Source organism: Haliotis rufescens, unplaced genomic scaffold (assembly GCF_023055435.1).
Source record: "Haliotis rufescens isolate VD_foot unplaced genomic scaffold, xgHalRufe1.0.p SCAF_17, whole genome shotgun sequence".
In the NCBI taxonomy this organism is placed as follows: Eukaryota; Metazoa; Mollusca; class Gastropoda; order Lepetellida; family Haliotidae; genus Haliotis; species Haliotis rufescens.
In genome coordinates, this window is record NW_025963857.1 from 14,138,914 (window position 1) to 14,154,978 (window position 16,065).

Genomic DNA, 16,065 nt, shown 5'->3' on the forward strand with positions numbered 1-16,065 from the left:
ACTGTGTCTGAGTGGGGTTTTCATGTTAAACTGTGGCATGGTATCTCAGTGAGCTAGCACTATAAATCGGCATCAGTCCGGACTAGTACAAGCAGCCACACACACACGTACATGCACCTCGCTATATAAGAGCAACAATCTTGGATGCGACGTTAAACCCAATTTCACCTCACCACCTGTGGTGTAGTGGATGGAGCATCTGCCTGGAAAGTGGAAGGTTGTGGTTCAATCCCCGGCCATGTCATACCAAAAGACATTAAAATATGGTACTTGTTGTTACCCTGTCTGGTGCTTGGCATTAAGGGTTAATGGTCGGCTTGGAGTCAGTATACTGTCTGAGTGGGGTATTCATGTTAAAGTGCAGCATGGTATCTCAATGGGCCAGCACTCTAACATTGGTATTAGTCCAGACTAGTACAAGCAGAACCCCCCCTTAATTTCCCCATTTCACTTCATCGCAACTCACTTCAATGCCGGACCCGGGGTGTGTGGGTAGGTGCAGAGAGTGTGCACCCTGACTTCTTTCAGACACATGACATGGGAAGTGTGTTCCATAGCATGCAACAATTACCCTGCAGGCCTGTGAAGATCCGGGTAGAGAATATACAGCAACCCATGCTTGCCCTAACAGGCGACTATGCTTGTTGTAAGAGGCGACTAACGGGATCAGGTGGTCAGGCTCGCTGACTTGGTTAATGCATTTCATCACATCCCAATTGCATAGATCAATGCTCATGATGTCAATCACTGGATTGACTGCTCCACTCGATATTTGCAGACCGCAGTCATATAGCTGGAATATTGCCGAGTGCGGCGTTAAACAAGAAACGAACAAAACAAATAAAAATGAGACAGCACTAACTGTGACATTATTCCCTGTCAGGATGCTGGTGTTCCTGGGTGATGCTGCGGAGAGGATCATGTTGCTGCAGGTCATCTTCAAGAGGGTCATCAACAGGTCAGTTGCCTGTGTACATGTTGTTAAAGGGGCTCTCCAGGGCTGATGTAGATCAGGTGCACACCACCACAGTGCAGACCATGTTAATAAATCAGCATTAGAAATTGGCACTAGTCCTATAGTCCTTGCCAAACTGCCCAATGGTAAAGGTATCATAAGGACGAGTAGAAATTTGCCATTTTTAAGGGTTTTGCCATTAGTGATCATTTTAAGGACTAGTGGACAGAAACTGTTTGTTTCTAACCCTGATAAATGCAAGTCAATTTCCTGACAGAGGACATTCCATGTCTTGTTTTCTTCACATATTGTAGATTCATATTTAGCCTTGGAAACAAAAATATTTAAGATTTTTTTGCTTAAATTGTCTTCAATCATTTCATAAAAAGAGAACAAGGAATCTTCATTTTTAGAAATTGATAGAAATCTAGTCTTGCCAAACTATCAGATATACTAACTTGGGATATTTTGAATAGTTTTGCTTCAGGGTCTGTGACTACAGGCTATGCTTTATCAACAGATATGTTGGAACTGTACAGTAGTAACATACAGTAACAGTTCCAGTAACATACAGTAACAGTTCAATGCCAGGAACCTATGACAATCATGATCAGAGGTTCAAATCTCCTTGATCATGTTTCATTTTGTCAGCGCCCATGTTTGTGGGTTTCTCGTCTTAAGTGGAAACATTCAAGACTTTGGGCTTTTCTTCCACATTAAGCTGGCTTGCCATGATATAACCGAAATACTTTTCAAAGCAGCGTTAATTTAACTCGCTGCCTCGTGGATGTACGTGCCATGAAGCTGTGTCTCATGTTCCGAGGTGGGGCGGTCGGGTAGCCTAGTGGTTAAAAAGCGTTTGCTCGTCACGCCAAACATTCCCGATTCCCGACATGGGTACAATGTGTGAAGCCCATTTCTGGTGTCCCCCACCGTGATATTGCTGGAATATTGCTAAAAGCGGCTTAAAACCATACTCACTCACTCACTCACTCGCTCATGTTCCCAGGTACCACAAGTTTCTGTTGTTCATGGGGCTACCAGTACACATGGCCAAGGACCAGAGGATCAACCACTTCTGTAAGATCATCAGTGAGTTTGCACTGGAGTACCGCACGACTCGCGACAAAGTCATCCAGCAGCGTGAGAAGAAGGCCAACCAGAGAGAGAGGAAGAAGACACGGGGCAAGATGATCGTGGAGGTGAGCTGCTCCATCAGTTTTGTCCGCAGCAGAGTTTTGCTTCACAGCCATATCCCCAATGATAACGTTCTGTCATGCAATCAACTGTTATATCAGTGTACAGTGCCGTTGCCCCCCCTGGATTTTTTTATAGAAAACAGTTTTATTTGAATCATGAAAATACAAGTCGGGGACAAGTGATACTTGTACAAATATTTGCTCCCCCTGTCAAAAAAAGTTAACTACGGCCTTGGTGTATATACAGTTTCAAACAGTATTTTGAACAGACCGAATTTGAAGTATTTTATTTGAAAAAAATGGAGATGGTAATATTACTGCAGGGGAGACAACTCAAATCCAGTCAGTGACTCCCTGTTGCCCAATTCCACCCTTAGACTATACTACTACTGCATCTATTTACATGAGGACAACTATGACTACTATTACTGGTCAATCACTGAAGAGCACCTTGTTTGTTGTTAAAACTATAGTTAATCTGTTATGGCTGGTGCAACCATGACGATCCAAGTTAGAATTGGTCTTCAGCAACTTGGTTGATGCATGCCATCATATCCCAAATGTAAGGATATCTATCACTGGATTGTCTGGTCCAGTTATTTACAGACTGCTATCATATGGCTGGAATTTTGCTGAGAATGGCACTAAACAGCAAACAGACAAACAAATACTCCTACTGTTGGTTTATTTATTTGTATGTGATGCAAATTCACCAGGGTTTTAAAATATTTCATAGACTGCTGACCACGGTGTTAGACTCCAGTGATCACTCCTGCTTTGTTTTTTTTCAGACGGACAGATTCGCCAAGTCTAAGGATGGTCATCAAGAGGATGAGCTGCAGAAGCTACTGAAGAATGGCTATGCTAGTGCTGATGAACGTGGGCTGCCTGGACAGAAAATCAGGAAGCGGATAGGTTGGTTCACAATTCATCCAGGTCTTGGGGCGGTCGGGTAGCCTAGTGGTTAAAGCATTCGCTCGTCACGCAGAAGACCCGGGTTCGATTCCCGACATGGGTACAATGTGTGAAGCCCATTTCTGGTGTCCCCCGCCGTGATATTGCTGGAATATTGCTAAATGCGGCGTAAAACCATACTCACTCACTCACTACAATTCTTCCAGTTCTAACAAGAAAATACCATATGTTTATTTACCTCACTTATCCAAACATCTCTGTGTATGTTTGTTCCACGATCAAAGGACCTGTATGCATTCCAGTTATCATTCTCAACTCCCTGGGAAGTATACAACCCATGCTGCCTACAGGCTTTTTTTTACATCCACCTCACATATCAGTTACCCATTCTCTGCTGTGTGAACAGAGACAAATTTGAATTAAGTCACTTATCCAGAGTGACACCACACGTTTTGACACTTAATTGGGTTTCGGGTATATGTACGTATTTGTGTTTCCTCCATCTTGTCATCTACCTATGGATGAGTGGGTTCGTTTGAGTGGACAGGATGAATGTCCTGTAAGCTAGGGGTAGTGACAACTCTGTAAGCATTGTTGGCTCATAGGCTAAATGACAACCCGGGCCCACTTGCACAAAGCGATCTTAGCGCTAAGACTATTGTAAGCCTATGTTAAAGTATGGGAGTTATGATCATCTTAGCGCTAAGATCGCTTTGTGCAAGTGGGTCCTGGTCACTAGTGGAATCCAGGCACTTCTTAGCCTGATGCTGTAGACCTCTCACCCACTCCGCCCAAGGGATCTTGTTATACAATAGAATATGTCTGAATTGACTTTTCATGTCAAGTCTCAGTGTATTCAGTCTTACTGGTGTGCTGAAAGTCACATCTTTCTAAAGGTATTGAATTAGAGTCAAAACTCTTATTTTGATGAGATTGAACAAAAATCATATTCAAAAGAAGAGAATGCATTGTTTGAAAATTAAACAGTAAGAACTTGTGTTACACTGATATGTAAACATTCTGAATTATTGTGCTTGTGTACAAGAGCTGGTTGTGACCAATTCAGATGCAAGAAGTATGGGATCTCGGGGCTGTCTGACGACCGATTCCGAGATGTACGATACGGGAGATGATGAGATTCTGGAGGCATGTGTCCGCACAGCCACAGCACCCTCTACACGTGTGCCCAAAGAAAGGCGGAGGTCACGCAGTCAAAGGAAATCATGTAGGTGGCACGAGAATTTATCACATAGCTGTATCACATAGTTGTATCACATATCTGTATCACATGACTGTATCACATGACTGTATCATGTAACTGTATCACATACCTGGTGGGTGGAGGTGGCCAATATCATTAGCGGGACTTGTACATATGACGGCCAATATCATTAGCGGGACTTGTACATATGACAGTGTGAAGAAAAGACTTTTGTGTGAAATCTCCTTTTATGAGTGACTTGTGTGATTTAATATCTTTCCTGGTATCTCTGCCAAATCTTTATTCAGTACTATCAACCCTAAGTTTCTGAGTGTTTGTCTACCATAAATCATTATCCCCAAAATACTGAAACGTTAATTGAGAAGTATCATTAAGTGTTTAACACTTTAAGATTTTGACATGTGCTTATTTAAGGGGTATACAAGTCATTATGTCATACTTAGTGTATGTTACGTTACTGTGTTTACATATGGTGCATATTAAGTCACACGTAATGTATATTACATGACAATTAAGGGACTGGTAATTTATTATAAGGGGTTGGTGGGATTGGTCTTAGGACTGTTTCATAATTTGCGGCCACACCCATTTTATGTCAAATTAATTCACCCCCCAATACATGTAATATTATTCCCATCCTACCCCCAACCCCTATTAAAAAAGACCAGTCCCTAAATATTGGGATATTTTGGGGAGAAAATACAACTTATTTTTTCATGGCCCACCACATAATTGTAGTTGTGATACATTTAGGCGAACCCCCTCTTTCGCCATGTCATTTTTTCATACCCCTTTATAACCCCCCTCCCACCACCCTTTATCTCACCAGCCCACCTACCTATAATAGATGACCAGTCCCTCGTCCCTTATGTGTATATAGTTATACGTAGTGTATATTACATGACAATTAATGTGTATATAGTTATACGTAGTGTATATTACATGACAATTAATGTGTATATAGTTACACGTAGTGTATATTACATGACAATTAATGTGTATATAGTTACACGTAGTGTATATTACATGACAATTAATGTGTATATAGTTATACGTAGTGTATACTACATGACAATTAATGTGTATATAGTCCTACAGTGTGTATATTTCATGACACCTGTACATTAACTAATATGTCCCATTGATAAACAGAACCTTCCGAGCATCGTCTGCTGACAGAAAACCTAAGGAAAAGGTTCACTGATTTTGTTTGCCGCTTATTCAATTACATATCCTCCTTAACAAAATAAGGAGCAAGCAGGTCAATATTAATCCCCTTCGTTATCCCTACGCCCCTCACTGACAAGTTACACAATAATACCATCCTCACCCTTCGGAGTAGACATTTCAACTTTTAATGAAGTAATGATCCAATGTTGAAAATTTACCTTTAACACCAACATGTTTGGATTCTTCTGGTTATAACAATTCTTGAGCTTCTACTAGATGGAATTCGCGATGAATAATAACTCTAATCAGGCAGTAATAAATTGTTTGAGATACTCACATTGGAAGGTAAAAATGTGTCCTATTTTTCTTCCATGGTTTATTATTTTGGGGTGAGCTGTAACAGGCTGTAACCTGTGTTTTAACATTACACATTCTCACTCATGTCATCTTTTGTTATTTTTAGATAACAAGCAATTTTACTTCGTATATTTTTCCAATGTTTCGTTCATCAACATGCATTAACCTTTTCCCTCAGTATTTATGGGACATTTAAGAGGAGCTGCTTTTGACACAATTATCAGGATCTCTTCTCTTGCCCTAAGAGTTAAGGGGGATTAGGTTTGAGCTAATGACAGTCCTTGCCGCTTTGATTCAAGTCATTCAAAATCAGCCCTCCTCCAGATATTTAATGTATGTTGTGTATCAGTCTTGCAGTAAATGATTACCCTTGTTACACCGAGAGTTGTAGTTTCACACGTAACAATGTCTTGACCTAGTCTAGGTACCGGTACTCTTTTGTGATCCATGAAGATCCGGGGTAGAATAGGTCTACAGCAACCAATACTTGTCGTAAGAGGCGACTATGCTTGTCATAAGAGGCAACTAATGGGAACGGGTGGTCAGGCTCGCTGACTTGGTTGATGCATGTCTTTGTATCCCAAATGCCTAGATCGATGCCCATGATATCAATCACTGGATTGTCTGGTCCAGACTTGATTATTTACAGACCGTCGTCATATAGCTGGAATATTGCTGAGTGTGGCGTTAAACAACAAACAGACAAACTATTTAAGTATGGAGAAGTGTTAATTGAGTAATTTTCTCTCAGTTTATGAAGATGACCTGTGGAGAGTTTTGTGAGGTAATAGGCGAATGTCAGAATGGGTCTGGATAGTGTGGGACTATTTAGCTGAGAATGAAGTCCTATGTCAGACAGACAGTTCTTCCGTCCATCCACTGTCTCGCAATCTCTCTATATCCCACTACAGCACTGGGCCCAGCTTTGTTACTGCACTCATCCTCAACAGCATAACCTATATATATTTGTATGGTAATAACATTCTAAACATATGCTAATTGTTTTAAATGGTGTTTACAAATAAAGATTTCATCTAAATTTACCATTATTTTGAATACAAAACTAATGGACCAAAATTAAAAAAATAAATTATTATTACAATTTTCCTGTAATTCTTTCGCAAATTATTTTTGATATGCATTGAAGAATTTAAGAGTTTAGTAAGGTTTCATCAGTTAATTTTGTGTTGTGAATATTTTTTGATATGCTTTGAGGATTTTGGCAGTTGAATCTGTGACCACCTGTCTCATACTATTCTCTGCACTAATGGCGTCTTGTCTCTCTCCTCTTTCAGCCTTTTGGGATAGTGATTACTAGGTAACTGCCCACACATGTCTTTCCATCCGTCCGTCCGTCCATTCTCACTTGGAATGCGGTTGACAATCAGTCCTCATACTTGTCTGTGTTGCAGCATCAGTGCAGGACTATCTCACAGTCTTTACTAATTCGTAAAGTTCAGGGTCTCTGGTTTAAAAATTAAAATTTAGGACTATGAAACTGTACTTTAACAAATGAAGGGTGTTGTGAAGTGTCTTGTTATACAACAGAGTGATTATTATGAAAACATGATTATGTTTTTTGGTATTCAGCCCAGATCAATTTAGTTTCGTCTGACATGGATGAGCCCCTTTTCATCTTAACAAACGTTTGTTATTAAAGCTCTTTTATTGACAATAATACACATATTGTTTTTTGGTATTATTTTTAAAACTTTTATTCACTTTTTTTCAAACAAACCATTAATCTTTCTCATTTTTATTTTTCCCCATGTCACATGGTTGAGGAACATTAAAACAGTGAAATTTCTTTTGTTAAAAAATTGTGTGTGCAAGGAACATTATCCTTGAGGTATGAATATCCATTAACTATGTACAGTTCTTGGAAAAGTGATATTTCCATGAAAAGCTTCATATCCACATTATTGTTTGAAAGTATAACATGTCCATGCTCGACGAAACAGAACCCATTGGGCGTGGAAGGCAAAATAGCGGTGAAAATTATATGATGGATCACTATAAATCAATGATGACTCCATCAGAAAAATATGACAAAGACATTTAAAGTTTTTGGAAGCACCCTCACAGATTACAGACCCTGAACTTTAGGTTGTGCATTGTCGGCGTATTACATTGAGCCCTAGTCATGCGTTGCTAGTTTGACTGCAAGCAGCTGCATCATAAACTGTATATGAATGTTCTGTTGGCGTTATCTCCGTATTTCTCTTACAGCTCTTTTGCAACACTGTTACAATGTTCTGGTCATGTGACCTGGAGCTGTCAATCAAGTCATGTGCTCTGTGTGTTGTTCTTAACTCATATACTCATCTTGCCTTGAGACTGTCGTACATAACATCGTAGAAGCATTGACAGTCAAAATCAACAGTCATCCAAAGAATGCATGTCCCCAAGTGACAAAATGTTCAACTGTTGTGACATACATGGTTTACTTGCTTTATTAATATACTACTCAAAAGAAGTTAAAGAACACCCAATTCTTTCATATTACTATTACTATCATGCCATGACAGATTAACAATAGTGTAATATGAAAGAATCAGGTGTTCTTTAACTTCTTTTGAGTAGTATATATATATAACGATAAATAAGTCCCTGTGGGAACTCCAGGTAGATTATGCCCCTAGAGAGTGAGTGAATGAGTATGATTTTACGCTGCTTTTAGCAATATTCCAGCAATATCACAGCAGGGGACACAAGAAATGGGCTTCACACATTGTACCCATGTTGGGAATCGAACCTGGGTCTTCGGCATGGAGCGTGTAAACGCTTTAACCACCAGGCTACCCGACCACCACTTGCCCCTAGAGAACTCCATGCTTGTTGTAGGAGCCAGCTGAAATGACGGTTGTGGTTACTTGTACAACTTTGTACCCTGATCTAGATGTGGATCTATTGTCTTGTCAACGACCACTTTCCCTGGCTCATACTTGTTTACTTACGGAAGCTTCAATGTAGCTGAAATACTGCTGTTTTGAGCATAAATAAAAATTTACTAACTACATACACATATATGATCTCGAACCCCCTAGTGTATTTATCATTATTTCGTTCTTTATCAAATAATATCCAATATGATATTTATAAACTGGGGAATCCCTTTTGATCAGACTTGTACAAGTGGAGATCTATCACAAACTGGTATTAATGTGTATAGCCTCAGTTGTTAACCCGTGAAGATCCGGGTAGAATAGGTCTTCAGCAACCCATGCTTGTCGTAAAAGGCGACTATGCTTGTCGTTAGAGGCGACTAACGGGATCAGGTGGTCAGGCTCGCTGACTTGGTTGATGCATCTCATAGTACACAGTTGGATTGATGCTCATCACAGGATTGTCTGGTCCAGACTCGATTATTAACAGACCACCGTCATATAGCTGGAATATTGCTGAGTGCAGCGTTAAACAACAAATAAACAAACAAAAGGTAGTTGTTATCTGGGGTGTAATTCAACCAGCCAACTGTTTGCAGAGTTTGTAGTAATTTTGAACAAATCTGTAAATTGATAACAGGCCTGTCATTGACTATTAAGATTAATATTAATATATACTACTCAACTTTTGACAGGGACATCTCTCTTTTTTCAAGAATTGTCCCTGTCGTATACTGAGTAGTATACGCTATATATCACCCTGGATGGTACAAAGCAAAGTCAGAACAGAGAGATACAAGTTGGTAGCAATGGTGCCTCCTTGGCAGACCGTGCTATATATCCTATATCAGCATATTGAGAAAAGTATATGTTATACTGACACTCTAGTATACGTCATGCTTGCAGCAGTGTCATTTCTCTGCATCATCATGTTATGTTTCTCCTTATTTCTCTGTTCTCATTTGTGGTAAGCATGTGTTGCATATTTGACAGTTCCATGGGTTATTTTGACTTCTTTTACGTTTGCAATGATTTTCTTATTTGGCATTGAACATTACTACGTATATACAAGTAATATTGCGGTATTGTCAGTGTTGTAATATTAACATGATGCTGTCAGTCACACAGAAAAGTGAAGGTGTATGCCACACAACATGCCATGGGGCTGTGCTATCGGCCATGTTGTTAAGTTCTAGTTCGGCCAGCATGATAGTTCCACTGTATTTATAGGCATCACTTCATCTGTGATATAAGGAAGGTAACAGCATGGATTGTGTTGTATACAAATGTAGGAGAAATGAGTGTTATATTTGAACAATTTATGCTTAAAAAATATATAAGTATTTTTGGCATATTAATTGTAAACATACAAAAATTCAAAATGGCATTTTGATAAAAGTTGACTTTGTGCTTCTGGAAGAAAGTCTACATTTATCAAAATATTTCATGTTTGCATACAGTAACAAAAGATATTTTGACAAATTTTCCTTTTTGTTGTGAATGAAATGTTTAGCCAATCAATTCAGTGGAACAATTGTTGACATGTGCACTGTATGTATTATCTGTGCTAGCTTCATCCCGCTGGACAGTTTATTGGGAAAGCAACCAAAACTGGTTGACGGGTAAACAGCTTAGTGCCCCTATCAGCACCACCTAGTGGTGGTCGTGTACGTAAGTTTCAAAACTTAGGGTGGGGTCAATTTTATAACACCACAGTGACTGGGCAGAGTTTGAACTTCAGTGAACATCCTCGGCATCTGTTTCTGTGGTAACAGAATTTCAGATCCTCGAGGTACAAAACACTCAATTTAATAAATTGTTAAATTGAAATATAAAATTCGATTTCATTTTCTTCTGAAATCAGATTCTGCTCTGTAAGACTGCAATGTTTTTCAAGGTTCTTGCATTTGAAATGTGAGGTACGAGTTAAGCTAAAAAAACAAACCTCACTGTACCATAATGCAACTATCTTAAAAAGGACTGCGCTCAAATGATGATTATTTCTTTTCAACTCTGGTCAAGGATAACGAAAGAGGTGAATTTAATATACTAACTGTTCTTCTGTTCAAACTATAATACATTTGGTGCGGGCTGTCAACAGTGACACGCAAAGTCTGTTGTGGGTGTTAGCGGTTTAAGCTGTGAATAGCTGCAATACTGCTGATGTAGCTTAAAGCAATATTTACTCACTCACTCAAAGAGGTTGACTGCGAAATGTCTGTTACAGCATGCAACTGGTGGAAAGTTTGCAGGCAAATTATTCTCAAGCTCTACACGATAAACCCATTCTTGCATGCCCTGGATTATATAGACTATTATTGATTTCTGTCACATTTGTTTTGAGGTATTTCTCTGGTTTTCAGTTGTTTATATGTCTTCTGAATGTGATAGTCTGTCGTTTTGTTTGCATGCGTTAGCTTCGACTGTATCAGCTGCTTCTTGTTCAGTGACTGCTGCAAGCTGCTCACAAGTTTAGTTACAAACTCATACAGAGTTGCAGTTTTATCTCATTTTCATGGTACTTTATGTTGATCCCTAGTGTTGCAAGTAATGATAATTCTGTTAGAGTAATTTTCCAGCTAACAAATGGTTATAATATTATTGGCTGATCTGTTGAGGTGTTTTGTTTAGAAACAATGTCCTCATTAGTTCCAAATGAACCATTAATTCTACTCAACACAAGAACTTTATTTACAAAGGGTACTCATGTTTTGTGTTGCTCTGATTTCAAAACGTTAATTTGTTTTTTTCTTAAATTGAAATAGGAAATAGGTTAATTACTAAGCATTCTGGACAAAAAGATGTAAGTATGTGATCATGTTTTTTAAATTCTTTGTTTATTTTTTCAGTACGTCGGACATTGAGAGGTGGCCTTGACCTTAATGAGTTGCAGGCCGTGATTGGAGAATCTGACCAAGTTTGATCATCGCTCACGTCTAATGTCACCTTAGTCTTTCATAGTCAACTACCGCCCATTTTGTCCCTCGTCGCATAGCTATCGACCTTCACTCAACGTCCACATGTCGCCAGGCCGGCTGCTGGCCATGGTTCAAGGACTAGAAGCAGTGTGGAACAAGTACTGCACACACAAAGAGGAATTTTCTATGCAACAATGAAAACAAATATATATGCTAGAATCTGTCTCAAGAACTGCTAGAATATTCAGTTAAAATTTTCACATGCATTGTTAATGTGAACAGCATTCAATATATTTGGTATGCAAGTTGAGAGGTTGAACTAACATTACCTGAAGATATTTGAATTGCAAGCTCCGTAATAATAGCTGTCAATGATATTCATCATCATGAATTATTTTATTAAATAATTTCAGAATATTGAAATCAAACATTTATTGTATTAAGATAATAACCAGTTAATAATGACCCTGCACTGAAAAATGTGAGTGGACGAGACATTTCAATATGAATGCTGTTTGTGCAAAATAGAAGCTTAGTATTACGAATTTATGTTGGCAGTGATAATGTCAACATGGACAAGACGGACTGTATTAAGTCAACAACAGGATGGTGAGCGTACACATCCGCCAGTAATCTGTGATAAGACTCTAGCTTGCTGAATTGATTACATCATGTTGGATTTAATTTGCCGACATCATATTGCTACCCCTTTTATTTTTATATGTGTCGATTTTGTAAGACTATTTGGGGGGTCTCTTGATAATGGACCAAGTAGGATAGGTGCTAAAAAAGTACAAAAGATCAAATTTCAATATTTCAAATGGAATAAAGTGCCCTAAACAGTGGTATGTGCAATATGCTATTTGATATAGTCAATAGTGATGTGTTCAGATACTGACAATGTATGACACATTTGTCTTCAGTGTTGTTGTCAAAGGTTTTGTTACCATGATTTCAAGTAGCTTAGCAGTTTGATCTTTTTTGATGTTATTTCATTGTAAATAGAATGTTAACGAATGCAATTGTACAGGTGTACAGATGAAATCATTTGCATTTACATCATTAAAATATTTGTTATTTTTCTAAGTTACCTGCTTTATAAATGTGAATTTATTTATTTATTACTGACATCAAGACAAAGTGTCCCTCAGAGCTCTCAGTAATAATCCGTTACATTGTTAGTTATATCAACTGCATGCAACAGCACATGCCTCCATTATCAAGCAACAGATGAAAATTACTTGCAACATCCAATGCAAAAATTGCCTCTATAATTTGGCAATGACAAAAATCAACACATGGTATATGTGTGTATTGCAATGATGCACAAACAATATCTATGTTCATTTAAGCGTAAAATTTGTGGAAAAGAATCAAAATATTGTCGAGAGAAAACATTCCCCAAAATGCAATATACTGCATGGGGACATGTTATATCTGAGTTATATCCTGGGTTATTGCATGACCGTCATGTGACATTGTGTTGAAGATCTTATTTAAACATTATTGTCAGCTCTGAGAAGGATATGTGTTACGTTACAGTCAATATATTGTGAATCTGAATAAGATGCATCAGGATTAATGAGCAATCTTGTCTGAAAGGATGCTTAGACTTGTAAACTGTGAGGCCAAAGTTATTAATGCACTAGTCAGTCAAATATTAGTAAGTCACTATGACCATAGTCTAAAATGTTGGACATATGCTGACATTTAGGCATGACTCCTAAGACAGCTTTATATGCACAGTATATATATTCTTAAGATATCAGGCCTGCATCAGCACATATACAAGTACCGGGGTAGATATTTGATTTGAGTTGTCTCCCTTGAGACAATTACACAATGTCAGGTCATGCCAAATCACTGACATTCTATAAATGATGCTTCATCATTTATAATTACTTTCTGACTATATCAAACTAAAAATCGGCATGTGGTTCGCTAGTCATCTTTTGTGGAGCTCCAGTGTAATGGCTTCCACAAAGGGAGATTGTGTACATATAGTTTTCTAACATGTGAAAGTATTACAGTTGCCTGATTTGGTATGTTTTTGGAAACTATATTTTAGATTATATATAGTGCCTTCAAATATGGAACCGTAAATTTGGCCTGAAATATTGGTGCTGATGGATACTCCAATGCAATACGGTTTATATTGCATACCCTCAGCATGCTTGTATTCACCACCTTGCTGTAACATATAGATGATGTTCTTATGCACAGTGTAGCAGTAGTGTGCCTGAATAATAATGTCACAGAAGCTCAAGCTAAATGGCCAGTGATGATGTTGCCATATTGACTAGTGTATGCACGGACCTCGGTTTATGAGATAACATGCAGAGCTGGCTACTGCTGAATGTGTAGCCACAGATTGGTATCTGGTGTGGTCTGCTGCAAGTGTGGTCACAATTTGGGGCTGGATTTATCTGCTGCAAGAGCATCCACAGTTTGGTATCTGATGTGGTCTGCTGCGATTGTAGCCACAGTTTGGCGACTGGAGTGGTCTGCTGCGATTGAAGCCACAGTTTGGTATCTGGAGTGGTCTGCTACGATTGTAGCCACAGTTTGGTGTCTGGAGTGGTCTGCTGCTGAATATGTGATGTGGTGCGGAATAAAGCATTGATCTCAACCAATCACTACCAGCCTACCGGAGGGTGTATGCTTTGTTATATTTATTGTTGTGAGTGCATCCATGTTACAGTTGAGATTGTATAACCTAACCAGTTGTGATAACAAGCAATAATAACAGAAGTTGATAGACAGAAAGGTTCACAATATATGACAATATCAAAATATAGAATGTGCTCATGTTACAATAGCTCAAGGAAACATCCCTTTCAGTAAAATTAACAAAAATTTCAATATCTGTATGATGAAATATTTGTTTAATTTTGAACTCAAAAGTAATGCCACTATTATAATGTTACGTTGCTGATTATACATGTTATGAGTAGTAGTCATTTATTCCCATAACTCGTCATCACATTGGTAAAGACTGTTCAAATAGCCAGCCATTTGCAATATGGTTTCCCAGAATCTGGAAATCTTAATGTTATGATTTACCCTCTGTGTGATATTATTGGTTACTAAACTCTGTGACAATGTCATCATCAATACATGTTAAATGATTGTTATAAGTGATATTCTTCCTAAATAAGAATCTTGGATCATTTTGCAAATGGCCGCCTCCCTTCATGACATCCTGGTCTGAGGAAATGATGACTGTAATTATTTATTGTAGCATCCGACTGTAAATTTTGACATTTTTGCCATATTTTGGATATGCAAATTTTAACCAGATTTATAGAATAAAGTTTCTTAAAATGATTGTGTTTCTACTTTTTGTTTTCGCTGTATTGGAGCAGGACTCTTAATACAGTAAATACAGCACGGTTTTCCCCCCACAATATGTGGCAGTTGATAGTAACCATTCTCTGGAGCAGCACCAGGTGGTATGAACTTTGATCCAATTCATCAGAACACCACATGACTCTCACAACCATGGAACAGGTGGGATGAGATGAGGTGAAATTGAGTTTAACGTCGCGTCCAAGAATATTGCACTTAAATAGCGACGTGCATGCACGTGTGTGTGTGTGTGTGTGTGTGTGTGTGGCTGCTTGTACTAGTCCGGACTGATGGCGATTTATAGTGCTAGACCACTGAGATACCATGCCGCAGTTTAACATGAATACCCCACTCAGACAGTTTACTGACTCCGAGTCGACCAGTCCTTGTTTTAGCCCCTTAATGCCAAGCACCAGACAGGGTAACAACAAGTTCCATCTTTTAATGTCTTTTGGTATGATGGGGCTGGGGATCGAACTCCAGGCCTTTCACTCTGAAAGGTGGAAAATAGTTCTTTCTGGTGAGTTTAAATGTCAACAGTAATTTGCACAATTTGATTTGCACTTTGCTCTTTCTTGATGGCCTTCGTTATTGTCTCTACTCGTAGCAAATTCATAGAATTCCACGAATTTGACACTTTATGCCTCAGATATGTGAATCTCACACCACATACATAACACTTGACAGCAGTAAATCTTAAATTGAGTCGATGGCAAATACTGTTGAACTCATGTTAACATAATAATGAAACAACAAAATATGATATATGTCGTTCTGATACCAAACGATTCTGGAAGTAATCCAACATGCCCAATTTAGAACTCTGAAAATATGAGAAAATGACAACATAGCAGGTTGATTATCATTATATAAACTCACTCAAAAATACATTGTTTGTTTGTTTGTTTGTTTGGTATTAAGCTGCTTTGACTGGTTGGTTGGTTTGTTGTTTAACGCCGCACTCAGCAATATTCCAGCTATATGACAATGGTCTGTACGTAATCGAGTCTGGACCAGACAATCCAGTGATTGACATCATGGGCATCGATCAAGGCAATTGGGATACACTGACATGCATCAACCAAGTCAGCGAGCC

General features: G+C 38.5%; 1 protein-coding gene across 11 annotated transcripts in view; it reads left to right on the plus strand.

The window, feature by feature from the left end:
• The window catches only part of LOC124140852 (FH1/FH2 domain-containing protein 3-like), a 164,400-nt gene extending 149,452 nt beyond the window's left edge, over positions 1-14,948 (plus strand). For 9 of the 11 annotated variants that reach the window (XM_046508642.2, XM_048397602.1, XM_048397603.1 and 6 more), the window contains 5 exons: positions 884-958; positions 1,965-2,157; positions 2,946-3,069; positions 4,136-4,294; positions 11,553-14,948. In XM_046508642.2, the coding sequence (XP_046364598.2) occupies positions 884-958; positions 1,965-2,157; positions 2,946-3,069; positions 4,136-4,294; positions 11,553-11,626 (625 nt within the window). In that variant the 3' untranslated portion in view covers positions 11,627-14,948. Of the gene's footprint in view, positions 1-883; positions 959-1,964; positions 2,158-2,945; positions 3,070-4,135; positions 4,295-5,443; positions 5,487-7,113; positions 7,137-11,552 lie in introns of all 11 variants that reach the window. The other 2 variants (XR_007221732.1, XM_048397604.1) reach the window with 2 other exon arrangements.
• Positions 14,949-16,065: the final 1,117 nt, after the last annotated feature.